This window comes from Hippocampus bargibanti, linkage group LG02 (assembly GCF_051943395.1).
Source record: "Hippocampus bargibanti isolate YZ-2025 linkage group LG02, ASM5194339v1, whole genome shotgun sequence".
NCBI classification, from domain to species: domain Eukaryota; kingdom Metazoa; phylum Chordata; class Actinopteri; order Syngnathiformes; family Syngnathidae; genus Hippocampus; species Hippocampus bargibanti.
In genome coordinates, this window is record NC_142735.1 from 27,826,300 (window position 1) to 27,850,967 (window position 24,668).

Below are 24,668 nucleotides of genomic sequence, written 5' to 3' on the forward strand. Positions count from 1 at the left end.
GCTTGTGGTATACCTAGTGGCTGTATATATCGACTTGAGTTGTTTCTAAACGTACACTGACTTTCTTTCACCAAACATGAGCTTCGTCTACAAAAGGGCCTTTTCTCTCCCCGTTCGCTGCCTCCTCCTCTTCCTCCTCACTTCTGGCCCCTCGATTGGTTGCACAAGGGCTGCACATGACTGTAAACATAGCACCAGATGGAACACGCTGACAGCTCTTCGACACCGTCTACAGTACACCACCCTTCGCCGCCCCCCTCCCTGGTTGAAACGTTCGTACAGATAAAAGGTGCGCTGTTGATATTTCACCGTGCTGAAACTTTCTGACAACAACAGTGAAGAAACGTTAGCGAAAACGTTACTCATTAATTTATTGTGCGCTCTAGATGTAATATTTGAAGGGGACGAAACATTCGCTTCCCTAAATTCTTAATGGCCCTCGAGAGGAAAACTAGAACGACAACGTGGTTGGAGGGAAAAAATGAGTTTGACAGGCATGACAGGCAAATGGGGCCGATACGACCAGTCAGACTTTAGTTCGCTGACGAAGCCTCTTGGATAGGAGGCGAAACGTCCGAAACCTTCACTTTTGTACAGATGACGGCTGAAGAAACCTTCTCATCGTTTGACAGGCATGTTTTAAAATGATATGCTTCATGTTTTTAATACACTTACGTAATTACGAACCCTTCAAAATATTCTAAAAGTTACTGTGGTTAAAATCAGTATATCCCAAAATAAGACGTAGGGTCAAATAAAAGTACAGCAGTCGATCGAGTCATGCTGCGGGTCTTGTTTGGGACCGACACAAGGGACCCATGCTGTGGGGTTCGGGGGATGGAAACAGCTGGCGCGCTTCTCTTCGTGATAAAGTGGGACGTTTGTTAAATGAGCACTTACAGCGTTCTGGGATCGCGTGGCGGGGGTGGTGGGTGGGGGTGCGCAAGGTGCTGCATGTGGAATGTGAGTTCAGGAAAGCGACAAGACAGGGCTTGTCCGTTGATGTAATGAAAAGGCGATGCTCCAGGTACTTTTACATGACAGCGGGATGCCAGTAATGACAGGATGGAAAGTACCTACAGAGGGAAACGACTTTTTGAAACGCTGACAGCTGCTGTAGTGACTGATGTACACACTTGGACACTGCTGTGCTGTAGTGACGGCTGTCCAACTTTGTTCCAAGTCTTTTGGACTATCTGGCGAGTGCGTCTGATATGTTGTCATTTTTACCATCAAGCTGCGTGGCTCTCTCTGGCTGTCTCTCTATTTTCTTTTCGCCGAAGGACCCGCCCACGTACTCGTATAGGAGGAGGGTGTGTGTGTGTGTGTGTGTGTGTGGGGGGGGGGGGGGGGGGGGGTCGTGGTTTACTAAGCGAGCGTGAACATGGCCTTTTATTCATATCCTCCCACGGTGGAACCATCTGGCGTCTTGGACCTGCTCCAGAATTCTGCGCGTTCGAGTCGTTTCCCCTCGGCCGAGGGACGCCGATGCATACGATGAGGCAGCAAACGGAAGCGCGGATGAGCGAACACGATGACAGGGCGTCGTTAGAGGATTGATTGAAACCGGGCCGGCAGCAAAATGTTGATTTTGTGGCTTCCGCTCAGTTTGCTATTCGGCTTCATCGTGTCACATACTTGGAGTTCCAATTTTGGTAAATCGCCGCCTCATATCGTCTTCATCCTGGTTGACGATCAAGGCTTCCGTGACGTGGGTTACCACGGATCGGAGATTAAGACACCCACCTTGGACCGGCTGGCGGCGCAGGGCGTGAAGCTGGAGAACTACTACGTGCAGCCGCTCTGCAGCCCGTCCAGGAGCCAGCTCATGACCGGCAGGTACGCCGCAAACACGCGGAATTCGTGTTTGCTGTTTAAAAACGGTTGCAGCCTTTTTCGTTGTCACACCTGTGCGATTTATTTATTGGAAGAAAACAATGGGGCAGCGCTGCACAGTTGTAACATGGATGTTCTTTTTTTATTTTACTAATCTCATATTTGGGAAGAAAACAAGGTTTAATTAAATTTATAGTTGAGTCGGTATCGGCGATGAAAGAGGCAATGTTTTGTTGATTAAAAACGACCCCCCCCCCCCATAAAAAGGCCGATTGAGAATGAAAAGTTTTCGTTATTTTAAATGCAGTTAAAACTACAATTAATATAAATAACTACCCAAGTAATTAGCTAGCTAACTAGCTACGAAACTAACGAACGAACGAGATCGTTGTTTTCTTCATCAATATCTTACAGGTTTCATGTTTTCCTTTTAAATGTACTGGATTTATTCCAGTATTGCTGTAAATCGTACCAAAGATGGAAGGTTGAACCATTTTTGGAGGCTCTTGGTTAGTTTCCTTTTCTACACGTTATTCAGATATGTACAGTACAGTATTTATATATACGTACAGAACTGTATCTTCAAATCAAAACATGCTCGATTTATTGAAGGTACGTGATGTGTGTTTTAGTGCCACTTTGTGGTGAATTTATGTATAGCAACGGTCTCAGTTCGAAGCGCGTTTTTTTAAAGCGAGGGCACTACGGTGCTTCAGAGAGTCCAAACTTTACTTTGGCTACCACCAGAGTCTCTCGGCAGAGTTAAATACATAATACGCTAACGGCCACAGACTTTGCTATTAATTGACAGCAGATTCTTAAATACTTTTAAAAATTATTGTAACATGCTTCTGAATACGACGTTTGTTAAATTTGACACCTTTAAAGGACAACCGACGTCACTTTTTAACTGACATCAGAAAAACGTTTTATATCATCTAAAATATCCAAAACACGCAGTATGATATTTTTAGTCAAATGCAAAACACCAATAAAAATGACTTAGTGTCCAAAATCTGCAAAAAAATTGAGCTGCGAATTGGGCATTTTCAGAAAGTCCTGCCCCCGGTTCGTGACGTCACGCCAATACGTCTTGCATTGCTTGTGAATCAAAACAATAGCTTCAGATTCGGAGAATATGCTTTCTTGTTACACATCCAGTTATGAATATGATTCAAATAGTTCTGAAGAGGAAAGCATACATGTTTGCAATATGATTAAGGAATTATATGTGCCATTTTGAGGCAACATTGGGGGAAAATCTCTCACCCAAAAAAAGAGGCACAAAATGGCGACCTCCAGTGGCCACCTCCGCTTCCACAGGCTGATAAATTCCTTATATGGAGCTTGGATGCCCTCTTCTGGCGGCTTTTGGGTGCAACACAGTCCCCAGACCAAACAAGTACAGCGAAATACATTGACGTGATGGAAGGAATGCTACAATGCGTCCCTTAGCGTTCCTTTAGTGACGTCACGTACGGACTCGTCACCAACTCAAAAACAAGACTTCCTGAATATTCAGCGCGCGTCTTAAAACGTAAAATAAAGCTATATGTGGTGGAATCTTATTAAAATACGCTCAGTAGACGTCATTTGAAGCCATTTTACAAATTATGGACACAACTTTTCCGGAGATGTCGGTTGTCCTTTAAAGGATTACCTTTATTCATCTCGCAGTGGAGAAAATGACATGTGTAGAATTTTACATTTCACAGCAGCAAAGTTATGAAAGGGAGAGGAAATGAAAAAAAGAAATCAAAACACAAAATACAGGAGCTGCCTGAAAGGCAGCTACTCTCGGGGCATCATCTTGAAGTCAAAAGACCAAAAAAACTAAATGACAATGGACAGCAATGAGCGATTATTTGACATAAAATTTAAGTTCCGTTGATGTGATTGAACATGATTTATTTTGCATATTATTGAAAAAGATATATCTAAAATAAGTTATTACACACTGTCCTTTCTTGAAAAAATACAAAGAATGCTAAAAAAAAGAAAATAAAATAACAGTTTTTGAAAACAAAATAACCAATACAACCTAACAAACCTGCTTTATGGGCCAATTAAAATTAACCAAATTAAAAACATCAAAACAAAATCAAACGTAACTACAATGAAAAATCTCAAACTATTATAACTGCAGTAAAAGATATGATATGGGTACATGGCCGATATTTATTGCTGCTGCATCGCTGCTACTAAGGTTATGTTCACCACGTTCTTCTCTGTCTCAACAGTTTAGAAACATCTTGGCTATGTAATAATAACATAAAAAATTAATACATTGTTAAATAAATAAGAGAAAAGAAAATGCAAGCACAAAATAACAAAGGCTGTAGCCGTAGTTCCACTGCTGAGGAACCACAGCAATGGATGGAGGTTGGATGTTGTCTTTTTTGCTCAAAAGAGAAAGCACACAAAAAAAGCTAGAACCTTCCCCAAATGATTTTTGACTATCTTGCACTGTTTGTTGTTTTGTTTTGGAGGTACCAGATCCACACCGGCCTCCAGCACTCCATCATCCGAGCCACCCAACCCAACTGCCTCCCCCTGGACAACGTCACTCTGCCGCAGAAGTTGAAGCAGGCGGGCTACTCCACGCATATGGTAGGCAAATGGCACCTGGGTTTCTACAAACGCGGCTGCCTGCCCACCCGCCGCGGCTTCGACAGCTTCTTCGGCTCTCTCCTTGGAAGCGGCGACTACTACAGCCACTACAAGTGTGAGGGGCCTGGCATGTGCGGCTACGACTTGCACGAGGGTGAAGAAGCCGCGTGGGAACAGGACCGCGGCTTGTACTCCACGTTGATGTACACCCAAAAAGCCGTCGGGATCTTAGCCAACCACAACCCCAGCAAGCCCCTGTTCCTATACCTAGCCTACCAGGCGGTGCATTCGCCGCTTCAGGTTCCGTCTCGCTACCTGGAGCGCTACAAGGGGATCGTGAACCCCCATCGCCGCAAATACGCCGCCATGGTCTCCTGCCTGGACGAAGCCGTGCGCAACCTGACCCTGGCCTTGAAACGCTACCATTACTACGACAACACGGTCATCGTGTACTCCTCAGACAACGGGGGTCAGCCGCTGGTCGGCGGGAGCAACTGGCCCCTACGGGGGAGCAAGGCCACGCTGTGGGAAGGGGGCATCCGGGCGGTGGGTTTCGTTCACAGCCCCCTGTTGGCCAAGAAAGGCACCCAGTGTCGCTCACTGGTGCACATCAGCGACTGGTTCCCCACCCTGGTCACACTGGGCGAAGGGACTCTGGATGAGGACCTGGACCTGGATGGCTATGACGTCTGGGAAACCATCAGCGAAGGGCTCCCCTCACCCCGCCAGGACATCCTCCACAACATCGACCCCGTTTACGTGAAGGCCAAAAACGGGTCGTGGAAAGCCGGCTACGGATTGTGGAACACGGCCGTGCAGGCGGCCTTGCGGGTGGGCCACTGGAAGCTGCTGACTGGGGTGCCCGGTTACAGCGACTGGGTGCCCCCTCAGACCTTCAACACGCAGGTGGGGTGACTTTCGTCGTGTGAATTGAGTCGGACCTGGGAGATCGTAGCGGAGCTACTTTTTTTCATCGTAGTTGCGTTGTTTTTGAAATTAATTTAATTTATTTATTTGTTTAGCAATTTCTTTTTTTAATGTATCTATTTGTTCACACATTCATTGATTTATTTTTTATTTATCAATCTATTTATTTTTTGTTTTCATGAGTTTTTTTACAGTGGTCTGTTTTGGTTTTGATTTATTAGTTTTGATAGTACAATATAATATATATATACAGGTAAAATCCGAGTTACAACCGGGTTCCGTTCCGACAAAACGGTCGTAAGTCAAACGGTCGTAAATCGAAAAGCATTCCAAATGGCAGACGCGAGGATCACGTGATCATAACAAATGACGACACGCTGGCATCTCCTATACGACAGGATAGCGATGCCAATCTGTTGTTTTTAAGCACCGTTTTCTATTGAAATACTATTATATACCAAAATGTTGACCGTTCATTTATAAAATAACTTTTAGTGTCATTTTAATCATTTTATATTTCATATTATCGATCTTTATTACTGTGTCGGCGCACACGCTTTCTGCTGACCCAATACGCGTAGCTTCCACGCATGCGAGCTGTCCAAAAAAATAAAACAGCTGTCCAAAAATCGCTCTGCCTGGTAACGGAGAAGCCAGAAGAGGTCACCTGTCTCAAAGAGGCGCCGGCGCCGACCGAGAGCCCAACGCGGCGTTTGCGTCGCTGCGATCCCACCCGCTCCGCCTCTGTGTCGGTGGACACCCCTCGCTCCCCCCGATTGCTGTGCTGTCATGCTGGAGAAAATTGTCGTATGTGTTTGTTCTTCTTCTTTCCTTTCGGCTTTTCCCTTCAAGGGGCCGCCACAGCAAATCAGTGTCCTCCATCTTTAGAGGTTTGATCCGCATGTCTGTTTTGGCCAAGGTTTTACGTCGGATGCCCTTCCTGACACAACCCTCTGTATTTATCCGGGCTTGGGTCGTACGCGTTTGTTACGAAACAGTTATTTCGGATTGTCATTTTGTGCAACGCTGCTCCGGCAAATAAACATCCTACTTGCTCAAGATTCAATAGTCACGTTCGGATTGACAACTGGGGGCAGAGCCATGCCTCCCCGATTCCTTCTTCAGTACAGCGGGTACGAAAACGGGACACTGTCATCTTGTATTTGTACTTTGTATTACCCTGCACTTTGTCTTCGGCGCTCGGTCCGAGCCCCACCCCCAACCCATAATCCTTTTGGGATTGTTCCGTTTCTGCACCACCGTGTGCGAGTTGCTTCTCGCCATTCACGGGGTTCCCATTGCCCCCCCCCCCCACTCGTCGTTTTTGGTATTCTTTATTTTTAATTATTCCCCTGGTCTTTTTGCGACCAGTGCTTTGTGTTGTAGCTTCATCCTGCACGGACCTATGTCTCGGTCGCGTTGCTGGTTGTAACGGTTGCAGCCGCAGAATTAAAAAAAAAAAGTTGGCGGTCGTGTTCGTAAGTACGGGTGGCCATAAGTCGCGCCGGTCGTAAATCGGATGTACCTGTATATATGTATCCTCGTCTAATCCCTTCGGTGGTGTCCGTCTCCCACTTTTTTAGCTCGGGTCCTCTGCCAACGTCCAGGAACCTTGAGGGTTCTCCGCAGTATCCGTGCTGTTTCCAGCACTGCGCTTTTCTCGACCGAGATTTCGATGTAACTCTGGGAAAGAGTAGTTGAAGCTAGACTAAGAGCAGAAGTGAACATTTGTGAGCAGCAGTATGCCTTCATGCCAAAAAAGAGTACGACAGATGCAGTGTTTGCTTTAAGAATGCTGATAGAGAAGTACAGAGAAGGTCAGAAGGAATAGCATTGTGTCTTTGTAGATCTGGAGAAAGCGTACGACAGGGTGCCCAGAGAAGAGCTGTGGTATTGCATGAGGAAGTCTGGGGTGGCAGAAAAGTATGTCAGGGCGGTGCAAGACATGTATCATGACTGTAAGACAGTTGTGAGGTGTGCTGTCGGTGTGACTGAGGAATTCAAGGTGGAGGTGGGACTCCACCAGGGGTCAGCTCCGAGCCCCTTCTTATTTGCTATGGTGATGGACAGGCTGACAGACGATGTTCGACAAGAATCTCCTTGGACCATGATGTTTGCAGATGGCATTGTGATCTGTAGCGAGAACGGGGAGCAGGTGGCGGAGAAACTAGAGATGTGGAGATATGCCCTGGAAAGGAGAGGAATGAAGATCAGTCACAGCAAGACGGAATATATGTGTGAATGAGGGAACCAAGTGCAAGAGTGATGCTACAGGGAGAAAAGATAAAGAAGGTGGAGGATTTTAAGTACTTGGGGTCAACTGTCCAGAGCAATGGAGATTGTGGAAAAGAGGTGAAGAAGCGTGTCCAGGCAGGCTGGAGCGGCTGGAGAAAAATGTAATGTGTGATAGAAGGGTTTTAGCTAGGATGAAAGGAAAAGTGTATAAAACAGTGGTGAGACCAGCCATGATGTTTGGACTGGAGACATTGCCGCTCAAGAAAAGACAGGAAGCAGAGCTGGAGGTAGCAGAGCTGAAGATGTTGAGGTTTTCTTTGGGAGTGATCAGGTTGGATAGGATCAGGAATGAGTACATTGGAGGGACAACTCATATTAGAGGCTTTGGAGAGAAAGTCAGAGAAGCCAGACTGAGATGGTTTGGACATGTCCAGAGGAGAGAGAGCGACTATATCGGGAGAAGGATGCTGAGTCTTGAACTGCTAGGCAGGAGACCGAGAGGAAGACCGAAGAGGAGGTTTATGGATGTGGTCAAAGAGGACATGAAGGTAGCTGTTGTGAGAGAAGAGGATGCACAAAACCGGGATCGATGGAGGACATTGATTCGCTGTGGCGACCCCTGAAGGGAAAAGCCGAAAGGAAAACAAAAAGATTTCCGATGTAGTTCCCTGGATCTGTTGCAACCACTCGCCTCGTTTGGGGGTCACTGACCGAGGTGTTCCGACCACCACAGGCACGACTGTCACCTTTACCTTCCAGGCTCTATCCAGCTCCTCTCTGAGCCCTTGCTATTTCTCTAGTTTCTCGTGTTCCTTCTTTCTGATGTTTCCATCACTTGGGACCGCTACATCCATGACAAAGACTTTCCTTTATGGCCCTTTATCTATGATCACGATATCTAATTGGTTTGCCATTACCATCTTGTCTGTCTGTATCTGGAAGTCCCACAGGATCTTTGCTCGGTCATTCTCTACCGCCTTTGAAGGTGTTTTCCATTTTGACCTTGGGGTTTCCAGTCCATACTCCGCACAGATGTTTCGGTAGACTATGCCAGCCCCCTGGTTATGACGCTCTATATAGGCTTGCCCTGGCAGGATCTTACACCCTGCAGTTATCTGTTGGATTGTCTTAGGTGCTTCTTTGCACAACCTACACCTTCTTTGCCTAGATGGCTCTGGTGCTCAGGGCCTGCTCTTGGGCATCCAGCATGAGTTACTTTGGCTGTCCTTTAGGCCAGATTTCTCTAGCTACTGATGGGACTTCTTGAGATCAGCCACTTCAGTTATGATTCGGTAGTCCATCCCGCGTAAGGGCTTTTCCTCCCATGATGGTCCCTCTTCCAGCACCTCATCCTCTCTTCCCCATTGCCTGAGACATTCTCTGAGCACATCGTCCGCTTCAGCCTTTTCTTTGATGGAGCTTGGATGTTTCATCCTGGACAGTGGCTCTGACACTCACTCGTCCTCGGCCTCCGTTCTTACGGCTTGTGTACAGTCTCAGGGTGCTGGGTTTGGGATGGAACCCTCCATGTGTGGTTAGGAGCTTTCGGGTCTTAGAATCTGTGGTCCGAATCTCTTCATTTGGCCACCTTATTATTCCGGCAAGGTATCTGGCAGGGCATATCTGTTTATTGCCTGGTTCTTGTTCTTGCCATTGAGCTGGCTTCTTTGGATTTGCCTCGCCCGCTGGAGGTACTTTGACGTAGCTTTCCTTGTGTCCAGTTTGAGGTTGCCATTGGCTTGTGGTATACCGAGGTACTTGTAGCTGCTATTGTTCCATCAGGGAGTGAGACCCCTTAAGCGTGGACTACCTTGCCCCTCTTAGTCACCATCCGACTACATTTCTCTAGCCCAAATGACATCCCGATGTCACTCATGTAGATCCTGGTATTCAGTACATCTATGTATTTGTTTCCACTTGATGTCACCATTCTTACATTCAAAACTGTCATGTATGTATGTAATGGGACTTCACAGGGTGGGATCTGGCCTGGTGAATGCCTTGGCTGCCAGCAAATGAGAGTGTAGAGTTGCCTGGCTGTTAACTGGGAGAGACACAACTTGATAACATGTAATATGTAAATTGCTTGAAAGATGACACCGGGCGACTTAGTCCTACTTGTGTTTCTCCACCCAGCGGCTGACTCTGCGCTGGCACAATGAACGTGTCCGCTGGGACCGCGGCAAGTCCCTGTGGCTATTCAACATTACCTCAGACCCTTACGAGCGGGTGGATTTGTCGCAGCGCTACCCGCACGTGGTCAAGAAGATGCTCATGCGGCTCGTGCAGTACAACAAGACGGCGGTACGCGCACACTACCCGGCCAAAGACCTGCACTCCAACCCGCAGTACAACGGCGGCGTGTGGGGACCCTGGTACAAGGACGAGATCGGGGACAGATACAACCATCTGTTGACCAACCATCTGAGTAGCAGAGAGGGTTGGAACAGAAAAATCTAAAAATAGCAGACCGGGTGTCTTCATGGAAGATGGAATGTTTCTCAGGGATCACTCGGGACTTCCCGTTGGGGAATTTCAACCACGGGTGGGGAACATGCGAAATATGTTGGCCCCGTCAGAACAGTTGAGATTAGAATGCACCAAGAATAATGTTGTGAGATTCGGAATAATGGCTTCATGTTACAACAACAAAGAGGAAAAAGCAATGGTATGAGGGTGAAGTCAGAATATTGCAGGGAGACAAAGTCGGAATCTACTGTGAAAAAAAAGTTACTTTTCTAAACTTATGAAAGAAGTCCTAACTTACATGAGTAAAGTCGTGAATTCAGGCGCAAAAAAAAACTCCATTCCACAAGGATCAAGACAGAATGTATTAAAAATAAATAAACAAACAAAAAAACATGCCATTTTAAAATGTACCAAGAAAGTGTAATTATGGCCAACAAAAAAAGTTACATGAATAAGGTTGAAATATAAGAAAAAATCCTGCCCCCCCCAAAAAAAACAAACAAAGAACTAGCGTTAAAAAAAAAAAACATGAAACTATTCGGAAAAAAAAGTATGCGCTATGTTAAGTTGTGAAGAAAAAAACAAAGGCTTAATTTAAGGCTTACACAAAAGTTATTACAAAAAAAGTAAAATCAGAATACTATGAAAAATGATGACAAGGAATGTCTCGAAATCACCAGATGGACGAGCTCTTTTTTTGCCTTGGGAGTACCAAAAATAAATAATATAAAAAATATAATAATATGACATAATATATAAGATTATTACATAACTACTGTGATGCTTACATGAGAATAAAATACGATAATAATATTCGAACACATCCCCCACCTTGTAGGCTTTCAAATGCAATGGTTTTAGTTTTTTTTTACACTATGTTTGTCGACTGGCCTTGAAATGCAAAACAGATGACAAAATAAAGTCAGTACTCCTTTTCTGAGCTCCTGCATTCCCCGTGCTATTACTTAGGCTGTGAATGCTTCTAATTCCACCTTCCTTTCCCATTGATTTCCTTTTTCTCCGACCATCTGGAATTCGACAGGTGGAGCATGTTGAAATGTGGCCAGCTGGCACGCTCTTGACGGCTGGCTGTGTTTCGCTTTTCGATGAAAAGAAGAAAAAGGAGATGGATGGGAAAGTGGGATGCTTTTTCCTGTCCGACTCAGCGGACGCAACATCTGAGAATGCTCGGTTTACAGTGTGTGGAAATCAGGCTCGTCCCACCCATATCCTGCCTGCACTTACATTGTGAAGCATTTTCGCCGTAGCTCACTGTCGACTTGGAATAATCCGAGAAGAAAGACAAAAAAGTCTGAATAATAAAGCAAAAAAAAGTGGAAATATTAGTCGGATGTCAGACTATTCTGACAGAAAAAAGTACAATGACACAAAAAAAGGGTGTAGGATGTTAAAAAAATAGAGGGAAACTTGTTTTGAGAATCAAGCAAGAACACTGAAAAAAATTGCAGGCCGATATTTTCTGAAAATTGCCAAATGTTTTTCAACAGAGTATAACGCAGAAATGTGTCTCATTTATATGAACGCTATGAATAGTTATATAGTGGAAAAAGTGTGAATATTACCATGCCATGTTGAAAAAAATGTATTATGTATGTATTATTCCGAAATGTTGTTGCGATAAAGGAATTGTTCAGACAAAAAGTCAACGTCACGAGGTTTCATTTGGAAAACGAAGGAATTAAGTTGTAATCCCTCAAGAAAATTGGAATAACTCTTACCCCAAAAAGTTTCCATACAGAAATAAAGGATCGAAACAAAACTTGGAATGACTTGGAATATTAAAAGAAGAAATTAAAGTAAAAACCTTACATGGAAAATACTGATGTCACCACTGAAGCCTGAAGTTACCCTTAAAAAAAGTGCCCCCGTGTAACGGGCAATAGGTTATGCATCTCACCAAGCAGGGTTACAGCAGGGGGCGTGTATAAGTTAAGAATGTTTTACTGCATTTTCTATTGAAGTAGATCCATTTATTAGCAGTTGGAATAAACACGTGTCTACATTCAGTCGTTTGTGCTCCTTCCTCATCTGCTCTACCCCTGCGAAAAACATTACGTATTTTATTTCTTTATTTGTTTGTATTTATTGGGGTGCAATTTGACACATTCTATAAAACCCAATACAGTGAGACCTCAACTTACGATCGCCTTATAATACGAACTTTTCATCATACGAATGTCAAATTTATGAAAATTAAGCCTGATAATAAGCACTATTTTCATAATAAACACCCACCACGGCCACTCCATCAAGCACACGACCTTCGGATCTGGCGGAGTGATCTTCGGCGGAAGCACACGACCGAACAGCGCTCCAGCCGGCGCTCCTTTCCACACCGCCTCTCTCTGAATTCACACGTCCATCGCCTCCGAGGAGCTTTTTGGAGATAATTTTACTATTATGGGACTGGAAAGTAAACACCACAGGCTCGTGTTCAGCCTCAGTTCAAATGTGGTGTGTTACTATGAATAAATTGAAGAAAGTACCAGCCGTACACGTCTACTCTGCTCTGTTTATTTGTCATCCAAGACTTGGGGTGCGTTCGAGAATAGCGCACGACTTCTTATAACTCTAGGCCAGACATGGGCAAACTACGGCCAACGGGCCACATACGGCCCGTTAGGCTTTTTAATCCGGCCCGCCGAACTTGCCCAAATTATAGTACAAACAGTGTCTAAAACTCATGACAAAAAGTTAGCGAACAATAGGGCAGATAACTGAAAAGTTGCCTGCCCCATTTTTCACAACTTAAAGCACAATGAGACAACTAATTACATTAAAAACCATTGTCACAAAGTATAAAGTTTTTTTTTTTTAAATCAAATACTACCTTGCTTAATTTATGGTAAATGTGCATCGCTGTAGATTTTGCTGCAGTAGTCTATTGTCATTGCGGTGCACAATGCAACGTTTGCGTTGCTTCCTACGAGCCACTAAGCCCCTTTCATAAGTCTCACGTACACTTTACAGTCACGGTTTAATGTAAATTTACGTTTTGTAGCGTCACATATGTTGTTAGCTTCTTTTGAATCTTTCTTCTGGGCTGAGGTTCTGTGCATCTATTTTGGAAAATGACATGCAATTGCACGAGTTTATAACGCTTGCGAAAGTCCGGAAGAAAGAAGCAGGCTTCTGATTGGCTGCCGTGCCGAGTATGCAAATTTCAACTGCAGGTAGTCTATGTTTGTGTGCTCGGCGACGGTACACGTGTACTTTTTGCGCGTCAAGGCGAGGGCGTCAGTGAGGAGTTTGTTGAGCGCGCGGTCAAGAAACCATCTATGATTTGGCGGAATTTAACACAAGTAGGTATTATTGAGCTTGAATATTTCGTTGTGTAATAATATGTTTTCAATGTTGAAAGTGATTCCATTTTTCAATAAATGTTGATTTCTTTAACTTTGCCCCTTCGATGGAAACTTATTAAAAACAGACGCAATCTTGATGAATCACAGTGCATATGTTATTTTAATCTATTTCCATTTCCTCCTCCAAGTATCTGCGAAATAGTATGTAAACACCATATTCCTTGAGACAAATTTATTAACTGATCAGGGATATTTTTCACATTTGAAAGACAGTTAATAAATTCTTACTGTGCTATGAGGTTTGTACATACTACATTTAAAGGACAACCGGCACCATTTTTTGTTTTTGTTTCCCACTGACATCAGAAAAACGTTTTATAGCATCTAAAATACCCAAATCAGGCAGGCTGATATTTTTAGTTAAATGAAAAACACCAATAAAAATGACTTCAAAATGAATGGTCAGTTTCAAAAGGTCCCACCCCCCTGTTCGTGACGTCACGCCAAGACGTCTTGCTCGAGAATCAAAACAATGGCTTCAGATTCGGAGATGTTTTCTTGTTACTCATCCAGTTATGAAATGATTCAAATAGTTCTGAAGAGGAAAGCATAAATGTTTGCAATTAATTCAAGGAGTCCTCCCATATCAATTCGAGCAGTCAAGGACAGCAATGTAGAAAATGCAGAAGATTGCGCCCAAGCTCCGTTGGAAATGGGCTGATTTGCCAGCTGGGAATTTGTGTCAGCGAATATCAAATTGTTGTCTTGGTGCAACACACAACGATTCACCATGGCGTTATTTATGTGTTTTCCTTCTAATTTCGCCATCGACACGGATCAACACGAAGTTTTCAGACCAAACAAAGTACCCAAAATGCATTGTGTGTCGCTTTCTCGGTCAGGGGCGGTCCAAACGTGACGTCACGTGGGGATCGTCATCAACTCGAAAACAAGACTTCATGAACATTCAGCGCAAGTCTTACAACATAAACTATAGCTATATGCTGTGGAATCTTTGTAAAATACGCTCAGTCGAAGTCATTTGAAGTGATTTTATAAATTATAGACATAACTTGTTCAGAGTATTTCCGGCCCAAACACTCCCTCCAAATGCTCCTGGCCCGGCCCCTCTGTCAAATTTTAGAACCCAATGCGGCCCGCGAGTCAAAAAGTTTGCCCACCCCTGCTCTAGGCTGTTTGGAAAGCATTGTCTAACTGAATGAGCAGGGACAAACACTTGCCAACGTTTCTGTGTTGCTACACTTCAACGCACCCCCTGTCAAGATGCGATAGAAGTGATTGTGATTGGCTAAAGGGTAGAGTCATGTGTCATGGTAAGCCAATCAGAGCTAGTATTTTCACACACACCGGAACAGCGTGTCAATAGTCACGCTAAATTGTCACGTGCGAGTTGACAGCTCGGGCGTGGCCGCCGCTCGCGACGCTTCAATTTCATTTCATTTCAACGAGTCACTGTCACCTTACCAGTGACATGATTACGACGAAAGTACATCGCTATGTCTTGTGCTGGCAAATCCAACAGTTTGCTTTGCACGAGGTGATTGTTAGACGCGAGTGTGCCATTTTATTCGCCCCTCCCGCCTTCTTTTGTCGCGTTTTATTTCGCCTCTGTGGAATCATCGCACTCGCGCCTTTTGTTGTCATAAAATCTCTGCCAGCACCTACGGGACTCGAAGTGAATGCAGATGACATCGAGGAGCTTGTTGCTGACCATAATGAGGTCATCAACACAGAGAATTTGATTTGCCTTCAAGAGGACAAGCAGAAGCAGGCCATTCAACAGTTGATGTGCAGGCTTTTATTAAACAGTTCCATCCAGAAAAGGCTATGAGAATCATCAACAGGATGAATGATAATGTGATGCCTCAGTTTCGTAAGACCTTACAAGTCAGAAAGCAACAGGTGTCATTTAAGAGCCATCAATGACCATCACAAATGTAAATAAAGTGACTTTATTATACAGTGCAGTGTATTTCTTTCATTGCAATACAATAGCACATTTTTTATACATAGGATACGGTAGGTTGTGTGTAGTTTTAAGACTTATTTAGTTGAAAAGTATATTTTATGGAAACCCGGGAACGGATTATTCCCATTTTAATGGTTTCCTATGGGATTTTTATTTTTTGAGATACACACTTTCTACCTTACACACTCTGTCTGGGAACCAATTAAGTTCGTAAGTTGAGGTCTCACTGTACATGTTGATGGACCTACTGCATAACTGTGTCTCAAGCCGATTTCAAACCAAGAAACAATTGAACTCTCCCACGGGTGAACACATTCCACGTTCGTTACTTTTGTTTGCTTCGGAAAATGACCCGAAGGTAACACAGAAAAAAAAAAACCAAAATTCCATTGAAATGGGGAGATATTTAGGAACGCACACACGTTTGTATTTACAAATTAAAGTCCATGAGGACTCCAAAGGGGCACTTTAAAACCAACAGAGTTCGATCTCTTCTCACATCCAAGCAAAGACGACAGAGGACTTTTGGCTTTCTACACGACTTGAAATTGTGAAACAACATTTGAATGAAGTAGAATGCTTCTCCATCTATTTGTACTTTTGCTCTCCCTGGGGGGGATTCAGAGCAACGAAGTGACAGTTCAGTGGGGCCGGAACAGCAGTGAACCCGATGCCGTCCGAGGTAAATTGTTGACTCACAAGATTAACATTTGTACGGTTATCCATAAAAAGACTTTACCACAATTTTATGAGGAACCATATGTAACAGAGTTGTGCACTTAGATTATTAAATTATGAAGGAAGTGACGCAACGGCGCACAGTGTGGCACCATGCCCCGCCCATAGTTCCAGAACAATCTGGAGGAGATTAATGGTGAGTCGCAATTTTCTGTTGGTCTCGATTAACGCGCATTTTCATGACAATATCTTATTTTGTTTCCCCTTTTATACTGTCTAGTGTTATCTAATTAGTTCCCTTATTCATTTCGAGTCCAGATTACTTTTTGTGTCATTATTTACTTCACGTTTTGTCGAGTGGAACTTTGAAGCACAGGTGCTTCATAGTGCTTTTCTATTGCGCAGTTAATCACAAGACGAAACCCATGCGACTTCACCCATCCCTTCTGCCATACTGTGTTGCAGAAATAAAATAAATAAAAAGACACATCCACGCGTCTGGTCTTGTTAAGACGGCAGCATCGTGGAGATGAAGACAATCACTGTTGTGACACCTGTCACACATAGATAAAAACGATGGCTTCATTACTCTTTGATTCGTTAATTAGCCACAAAAAAAAACTGTGTTGTTTCACTGTTTCGACATCGCGTGTTATTCCGAACGGGTCTGTTAGCTCGCCAACAGGAGATCATCGAGTTGACGAAGAAGCTGCTGTTGACCATCACCCTCGCAGATTACAACACTTACAAGTCAGTTTAATTCAGTCTCTCGAGTTGGTCCAATTCGGCGTGCTCGATCGTGGTCTGTCTGCCATTGTGTCGCAGGGAAATGAGCGATCCGGATCTCACGAGCTTCGAACCTGAAAGCCAGGGGGTCTTGGTGCGCAGCTTGGAATTCCATCGCTTCTTGCTGGAGAGTGGTAACCTATCATATTTTTATGGCAATACGTACCCAAAAAGTGCTATTTTTAGAAGGTGGATTGGGGAAAAAATCATCGTAGGACACAGTACAGTCGGAATACTGAAATAAAAACTTAAACAAAAGAGAAAAAAAGCAATGAAACAAGAAAACGTGACAATACTGAAGTATGAGTCGGTCGTACTACGGCCAATATATTATAGAATTATGAAAAAAGGCACATATAGCCTTATGGCAATAGTCGGAATATTGCATCAAAAACCTGAAATGTTACATAGTACAATAAAAATATAAAAACTGTACAACAGTCCCAATACTGCAATACATATTTATAATGTGATAAATTTTAATAAGTCATGATGGAGGCTGAATAAAGTTGCAATAATTGCAATTAAAAATGTCATGGTAGAGGAGACACGGTGGGTGATGAACTGGTGAGCACATAACAGTGCAAAATTATTTCCACTCAATTTGGTGGTTGTAGTAGTAGTATTTAGTCGTGTGTGCATATGTATTATGACATGCCTGCATGTCTGTATAACACATCACGGCTCCTACTTATTCAATATATGTTATTAATTACTTCTTCTTTTAAAATCTTCTTCTTCTCAATGATTCAATTTAAAGCCCTTATATAACTTACATTATATTTTCTCTGCAAGGGCAATTGAGTGGTTCTAGCAGTGACGTGCAGTCAGGGGAGGCAGGTGAGGCACTGCCTCACCTGTCATCATGGAAAGCTGTCACGGAAATATCAAATGAAAAAAATAATTTAACAGTTACATTTATTTAGTGATTTGTACTTTAAGGTTCTTTGCCATTTAACTTCACCATTTTTGGATTTTTTTTTCAAAATCGCTGAATTTTCACATTTACCGTTCAAATACTAGGTAGAGACGAGCGGTGAGGCAGCAGCCGGCTGAGTCTCACCATGGATTGCGCAATCACTATGCTTACTGTGCTGGCTTGCTCTGCATTGCTGTCCTTCTGCATATCGCTATTAAAGCATTCAAACACGTTTAGTATATGAACTAAAGTTCTACAGTTTAGTTGGTGTATATAATGTAGAGTCATTGTACATTATAAACACTGTACTACAGTGTTTATTTTGTTTTATTTTTATCAAAACGCTGTGCGTAGGTGAGGCAAATAGTTCTCCCGCCTCATGACAGGGGGCGCTTGTGATTCCAGAGATACTTCCGACTTCACGTCTGCAGAATAATAGAATTAGAGACAGAAAGCTACAGTAAACAGTTAGCGAGTAAAGTGCAACCCTGCAGTCATTTTTTCGTGTTGCTTGGCCTCACTTTCAGAATGGAGGATTACATATCTAAATTGAAAGAATTTTCTAAACTGGACTTTCAATCGAAGCAGGAGGTAATAATATAAGGAAGACCAACACCGGAGCTAAAAGGTTTGCTTCAGACAACGGGACACAAAACTCGCTCTTTTCAGGCGGACTGGTACACACGAAAAGGCTGGCTGTGTGGATGTCCAGCAAGAAACCGCCTTTTCTGCTTTTCCTGCCTTCTGTTCTCAATTTGTGACAATGTCTGGACTCAAATGGGATATTGTGACCTGAAATTTTTACAACGGAGCCTCATCAAAAATGAGCGAAGACTCAACATCAGCATCCACAATGCTAAGGTAAAGGAGAAGCGGGAGATTTTAAAAGATCTCATCAATGCCACCTGCTTCCTTGCCAAACAACAGCTGGCATTTCGTGGAAATGATGAAAGTAAAGGCTCTGCTAATCGTGGCAACTATGTGGAACTATTACATGCTTTCGCTAGCGAGTCATTTTGGGACATCCACTGTATTTTCTGGCCTGTGAAACAGAATACAGAACGATTTAATTGAAGCAGTTGGTGATGTCATTAGAAATGACATTAAAAAGGAGATCGGTGCAGCCCCATTTGTTGCTGTAGAAGTAGACGAGATTGTCATTCTAAGCACTGAAAACATACAGTCGGAACAGGACTGATCAAGGAGGACACTGGCAGTGATCTCCGTTGAGACAGAGAGACTTTTAAAACTGAAGAAAGATAAGGAAGGCTTCTATAAAGAATTTATCCATGCCTTTCTTCAGAAGGAGCGGCGCATGGACTTCATTTACAAGTAAAGGTAACACGATAAAAACGTTTTTTTAATTTTTTTTTTTTCTATGCTACAGTTTGTATATATAAAGAATGCTGACATGAAATTTTAAACAAAATATGTTAACTGTTGCCAATCAAATGGTGAATAAACTACTCTGTAGAGTTCATGTTTGTAAATCTGACTATGATGACGTCAGTGCCTCACCAGCCATGAACCTCACCGCACGTCACTGGGTTGTTGTAGTAGTAGTATTTGTTAGCGTGTGCACATGCATTGTGCCATGCCTGCATGTGTGTGTAATTATGTGTGTATCACACCACTGCTCCTATTTATACAATGGAGGCAATGAATTACTTCATGACTAAATTTAAATCCTTAAATAACTTTTATTAAATGTTCTCTGTAAGGGTAGTTGTTGACTGTTTGTACGTCAACCTCACGGTGCAGAGGTCAGCGGTTCTAATCCTGTCTGCCTTTACTGTGCACCATTTGTGTGTTCTCTTACTGCCTTATGTGGGGTTTATCCGGGTATTCCTGTTTAATTTCCTCATTCCTCAAAAATGCACGGTAGGTTGATTGAACGTTCAAAATTGTTAAATGTAGTGTTAAAAAAGTAAATAACAGAAGAATACATTCAACACTGCGATAAAAAGACACAGGACTGAAACAATAAATATGTGTAGTATTACGGGAAGTAAAAATGTCATTATAGAGCGGAGTAGGACTATCCCAAAGGGAACACGATTAACATCATAAGCGTGCTTTGTGACTTTTGGCTTTGCAGCGCCAGTCCACAGTTTGTGTCACACGATGATGATCGACCCTTTTGTGCACTTGCTGGGCGATGATACAGCCTGCATTGCATATGTGCGCCTCACCCAGAGCCTCGGAAGTTCCCTGGGAGTGATCAACACCAAGGTGGAGGAGACTCGCGTCTGGCATCGGCGCAATGGCACCTGGCGTCACATTCACTTCCATCGAAGTGGATCCATTAAACCGCACCCACAATAACACCCACAACAAGAAAAGGCGACTTCTTAGAAATGTCACAAAATTGTTGGACGGTTTAGAAATTGAAAATAAAAATGGAGAATCCCCAAAAAATTAATTCCTTTGTTTTTTTTTATTCTTTAGTGCCTTTTATTCCTTATTTCCGGTATTTGGGAAAGTATTTCAAGATGTCACTTCCTGTAAAAGTCTTCCGGTTTGATCGCAAACAAGTGGCAGACATGGTTTGTGCTCACTTTACAGTATGACGTCGACCGTGAAACATCGTAGACACAATGCCGTAAATTCAAAAATGGCATTTTTGAGATGTTGTCAAAGTTTAGACTGCAGTGATATAAAATGTAGTTTCTAGCGGAGTTTGCTTGTTACAAATACGGGGAAGATCCGACTTACGACCGGGTTCCGTTTAGACCAAACAGTCGTAATTCAAAATACTCGTAAGTCGATCCATTCTCCATTCAAAATGTTGAATAAGAGACTCTGTGATAAATGACTTGCAAACGATCTGATTTGGATGCCACGGGGGCGGGCGGGCATGGCTCTCAGTCGCCGGTGTTCTACCGGTTGCCCTATTCCCACACTTACCCCACTCTCCTCGGTGCCAGGCGTAGAATTAAAATTAAAAAAATAGGGTCGTGGTCATAAGTACGGGTGCTCGTAAGTCATGACAGTCGTAAGTCGGATGTTACCTTTTTTGAGTTTTGTTGTATGGAACGACCAAACGACGCCCTCTGCTGTGTACTGGCTGTTACATTGGATTGTAAAATGCCACTTGTCCGAATAACTTTTTAGGGACTTTATTCTCTTTAGATTGTTACTTTTCGCTCTCAACTTTATGACCATTTTCATGAATGACGTTTTTATTCTCTGTCATCGTTTTTTTTTCCCAATTTACAACAGGTACCTTTGAATCATTCGCAATTTTGACATTGACACAGAGCAGAAAGTAGATGAAACGCATTTTTTTTGCTCATGAAAATTAATTTGCTTATTTTTTACACTACTAGTTTTGTTGTAAATAATTAATTTGCATCTCTATGTATTTAAAAAAGCTCCATAATATTAAAAAAAATTCTTCTTACAGTATGGACATATTTGTAATTGACTTGTTTGTACTGTGTTACACGTTTTTACTTTTGTATCTCAAAATGTTCATACTGTGTTATTCATCATAGTCGGCGGCCATTTTATTGGTAATGGTGACAACGAACCGCCATTAGAATGTACAGATTAGTTATATCCTCTTTAGTTACCTTGTCACAAAGTTTGACTTGTGCTGTAGTCCGGATGGCAGGCCACAGATGGGACATTTGCTTATTCTTTTCTTTTTTTGCAAAAAACATCTTTACCCATCACAGAATGATGACGCTGGTGAGGAGCGGCCAACAACTTTGTAAGACGTTTATTCACAAACACGTGTGTGAACAATCGTGCACTTTGACAGCTCGTCACCAATCCGACCCTTCCTCCTTCCTCTCATGGCGTTTGGAGGAGCTGCACGTACTCTCAAATCACTGGCATGTTCACTCAACACAAACACGCACACACACACATGAAAAAGCAAGAATATTTTGCAAACTGTGTGAATAAAGATTCCATCAATCAGCACAAAGATGGAAGATGAAGGGTTGGCATTTGCTGAATTCCATCACGTTTCTCAACCTCTATGCTCATCATTGCAGGGCTGTGGATGCAGCTGCTGCTCATCTGTTGAACTTTATGTGTCTGTCTTCTCAGTGGGATGCATTGAAAACACACACAAAAAGAAAAAAAGAATGATGTTGTGAGGTGAAAGTCAGAATTTGACAATACATGAAAAAAACACATTAGAAGAATGATGGTGCAGAAGTTTAAATGTTATACGAGTAGGTCAAAAAGTTGGAACGTTCCAACAACAAAGTTGCAGTGACGTATTGTGACAACACGTCGCAACAGTGCATGACTTGAGATTGATTTAGTTTTCTCTAACCTTCTCCAAATGTTCCCTGCTAGCCTCGTGCGACCTCTGTCTCGTCGTGACCATCGTCTTGACAACCTTGCTGACTTTCCGATCCTTGGCGGGTTCCACTTCGAACCGCGGCGACGACGCGGCGCCTGAGCTCTGCTGCTTCGAAACGGACACAGCGGAGTTGTCTCAACAGCGCAGGACAAAATAGTCGAGCTTAGTCCAAATATTTGTACTTGTTTATGTTTTTCCTCAAAATAACTGCAAAAAAATAATTGCGCTTTGCACAAGGTTGTAGGACTTGCCTGTGTACGACTTCCTGCGCGTTCCGAGTCTGCAGACGCCCTTTGCCCACTGCTAAATCGTGGCGACAAACGGCAAGAAAATGTTTAGCACAAAACATCTTGTGAATCTAACCGAAAACGCTTTGACAATGTCACAAATGCTAATCTGAGATGCAGTGGCAAAGAAGTGGCCAAGGACTCACATTGTTGTGCCCACGTCACTCTGCCGTCTCGGTTTCATCACGGCGCCGTCCGAGGGTGCCTCCTGGGACGATGCAGTCGTTTCAGGCTTGATCAAGTCAACGATGTCCGTGCGGTTGATCTCGGTCAGTCCCTTGATGAGTCTCGTTTCTGCGTTGGGGGAAGAACATTCCATTGGAAGGTTCAGTGAATGATAGAGATTAGACAGAATAAGAAGTTATCATATTTAAAAGTTTCATTCTGTTATATGCTTAGTCAACATGTGTGACTCGAATACACAATTGAAGTACAGACAACCTGGGGTCAATCTGAGGTCAACAGACACAGCAAGTTAAACTGTCATCTTCATCTCGGAGATCTGGCCTTGGACAGAATTTAGGACTTGTCATGCATATTAGCATATTTGACAATAAAGCTGACTTTGACTTTGACTTTTTAAGATTGATGTTTCTCACTGTGCTAAATTAGAAACCTGCCTTGGGACTAAAGCCGAAAACTAGCATTTAAGCTAAATTCGGCACATTTACGCTGTTTATTGTTGTGGCCATAAGTATTTTTTGAAATGATCCACTCAAATGTCCCATGCGCATGTCCAAAACTGTTCTCAGGAGATGCCCATTTGGCTTCATAAAGTGGGCTTATCATCCGAACAAAATGTCAGAATGAATCACGTGACGTCAAGACGCAATCAACCCAGCGCCACTTTAACGCAGCCCCTTTTTATTTGAAAATTTTATTACAATTGCACTGGATATTTTTGTTTATTTCTCTGTATTCCGTAGATGTATTAATAAATTATTCGTTTTATTTTATGTGACTTGTAATGTAATTTGTTCAATAAAGATTTGTTAAAAAAAACTGTTAGAACTAGTTATATACACATGCTAAAAACATCCTATGTTATTTAATTTCTACTTATTCTTATCAATTAGTAAGTCCATATATGTATGTGTTTAGTTATTTGTATATGTTAATTAGTATACATGTACTCAGCTTGTACTTAGTTAGTATACAAATCTAGCTATCATGTTTCAGTCTAATAATAAATATTCATGATTGTATCTAGCAGATGATAGGTCCTTTCCAAAGTGACATCACTCCTGTTGTCTATATCTGTCTGGGGCGCGCTCTCGCTCTCGCTCTCTTCGGTTTTAGAACATCCTCTCGCTGCCTGATAATAAATATTCTTTTTTGTATATCACCTTGCTTCCTGCTGATTTAATATTTAGATTACACAAATGGAGAACTGAACCAGAACTGAACAACATTTCACTCAACAAAAACTACCTGCGTCCATCATCCAATTATAATATCGGTACAAAATACTACATGCCTTGACGTTACAACACAATCAATACCCGCCCAGTTTTGGAGGAATTTCGAAAAAAGCGTCCGGTTCGCTTAATTATAATAATACATTTCATTTTTAAGCGCTCAAAAGTCTCAATGAGACTCTACAGTCACAGGATGAGTTTCATTTCAGAGCAAAATGTCAACAATAAGAAAAACCATCGACGTGAGTGAAGTAGCTTCACTGATAAAGGGCAAATTAAGCACTCGAGGGAATAAATAGGAAGGAAACGTTTGGAACGTTGTTCAAACTCGCTCCTTCCACCTGGAATTATTCAAGAGGAAAACATGGCGAACGGCGCGGCGCGTATGATCAGTGTTGCTCTTTTTGGCCTTCCTTCCCTGCTATTTGGAGGAGACAAGACATCGTTTACAGTTGGATTCAAAGATTGAGTCAGAACGTCTGACTCAACAAGAATTCATTCATGATTTATTGGACTTAAACGGACAGGTTCTTGACAAATTTGCCCAGTCATAAGATCGTCGTGAATCCTTTCTTTTCAAGAAATGAACAACACTGGTGAGTAAAATCTTAAAGGACAACCGACATCTCTGGACAAGTTGTGGCCATAATTTGTAAAATGGCTTCAAATGACTTCTACTGAACGTATTTTAATAAGATTCCACCGCATATAGCGATATTTTACGTTTTAAGACTCGCACTGAATATTCCGGAAGTCTTGTTTTTGAGTTGGTGACGAGTCCTCACCCGACGTCACTGAAGGAACGCCCCTGATTAACAAAGGACATACCTTGCATCACCTCAATCCATTTTGCGGGACTTTGTTTG

General features: G+C 42.7%; 3 protein-coding genes and 1 pseudogene across 18 annotated transcripts in view; 2 read left to right on the forward strand and 2 right to left on the reverse strand.

Moving 5' to 3' along the window:
* The first annotated feature begins 1,357 nt into the window (after positions 1 to 1,357).
* On the forward strand, positions 1,358 to 12,104 carry arsj (arylsulfatase family, member J). Its single transcript, XM_088990658.1, has 3 exons — positions 1,358 to 1,839; positions 4,326 to 5,352; positions 9,745 to 12,104. Exons 1-3 carry the CDS (start codon positions 1,583 to 1,585, stop codon positions 10,066 to 10,068), a joined length of 1,608 nt encoding a protein of 535 aa, XP_088846784.1. The 5' UTR covers positions 1,358 to 1,582; the 3' UTR covers positions 10,069 to 12,104.
* On the reverse strand, positions 5,365 to 9,808 carry LOC148902274 (uncharacterized; annotated as a pseudogene).
* Positions 12,105 to 15,851: 3,747 nt separating the features above from the next.
* LOC148902275 (calcium/calmodulin-dependent protein kinase type II delta chain-like) lies at positions 15,852 to 20,198 on the forward strand. Its single transcript, XM_088990684.1, has 4 exons — positions 15,852 to 16,075; positions 16,746 to 16,821; positions 16,897 to 16,991; positions 19,875 to 20,198. The coding sequence occupies exons 1-4, from the start codon at positions 15,970 to 15,972 to the stop codon at positions 20,099 to 20,101; spliced, it is 504 nt and encodes a 167-aa protein (XP_088846810.1). The 5' UTR covers positions 15,852 to 15,969; the 3' UTR covers positions 20,102 to 20,198.
* Positions 20,199 to 21,485: 1,287 nt separating this feature from the next.
* The window catches only part of ank2b (ankyrin 2b, neuronal), a 48,932-nt gene continuing 45,749 nt past the window's right edge, over positions 21,486 to 24,668 (reverse strand). For 13 of the 16 annotated variants that reach the window (XM_088990666.1, XM_088990669.1, XM_088990664.1 and 10 more), the window contains 4 exons: positions 22,531 to 22,678; positions 22,349 to 22,400; positions 22,068 to 22,205; positions 21,486 to 21,827 (listed from right to left, as the gene is read on the reverse strand). In XM_088990666.1, coding sequence (XP_088846792.1) covers positions 21,816 to 21,827; positions 22,068 to 22,205; positions 22,349 to 22,400; positions 22,531 to 22,678 — 350 coding nt within the window. In that variant the 3' untranslated portion in view covers positions 21,486 to 21,815. The remainder of the gene's footprint in view (positions 21,828 to 22,067; positions 22,206 to 22,348; positions 22,401 to 22,530; positions 22,679 to 24,668) is intronic. The other 3 variants (XM_088990663.1, XM_088990662.1, XM_088990661.1) reach the window with 3 other exon arrangements.

What these genes read in the sequence shown, in the direction of transcription:
- LOC148902275 (XM_088990684.1), top strand. Translation starts at nt 15,970, where the DNA reads ATGCTTCTCCATCTATTTGTACTTTTGCTCTCCCTGGGGGGGATTCAG. An exon ending in TGAACCCGATGCCGTCCGAG is followed by an intron (nt 16,076 to 16,745) that starts GTAAATTGTTGA and finishes CGGGTCTGTTAG; the next exon opens with CTCGCCAACAGGAGATCATC. An exon ending in GCAGATTACAACACTTACAA is followed by an intron (nt 16,822 to 16,896) that starts GTCAGTTTAATT and finishes ATTGTGTCGCAG; the next exon opens with GGAAATGAGCGATCCGGATC.
- arsj (XM_088990658.1), top strand. Translation starts at nt 1,583, where the DNA reads ATGTTGATTTTGTGGCTTCCGCTCAGTTTGCTATTCGGCTTCATCGTG. An exon ending in AGCCAGCTCATGACCGGCAG is followed by an intron (nt 1,840 to 4,325) that starts GTACGCCGCAAA and finishes TTTGTTTTGGAG; the next exon opens with GTACCAGATCCACACCGGCC. An exon ending in CTCAGACCTTCAACACGCAG is followed by an intron (nt 5,353 to 9,744) that starts GTGGGGTGACTT and finishes TTCTCCACCCAG; the next exon opens with CGGCTGACTCTGCGCTGGCA.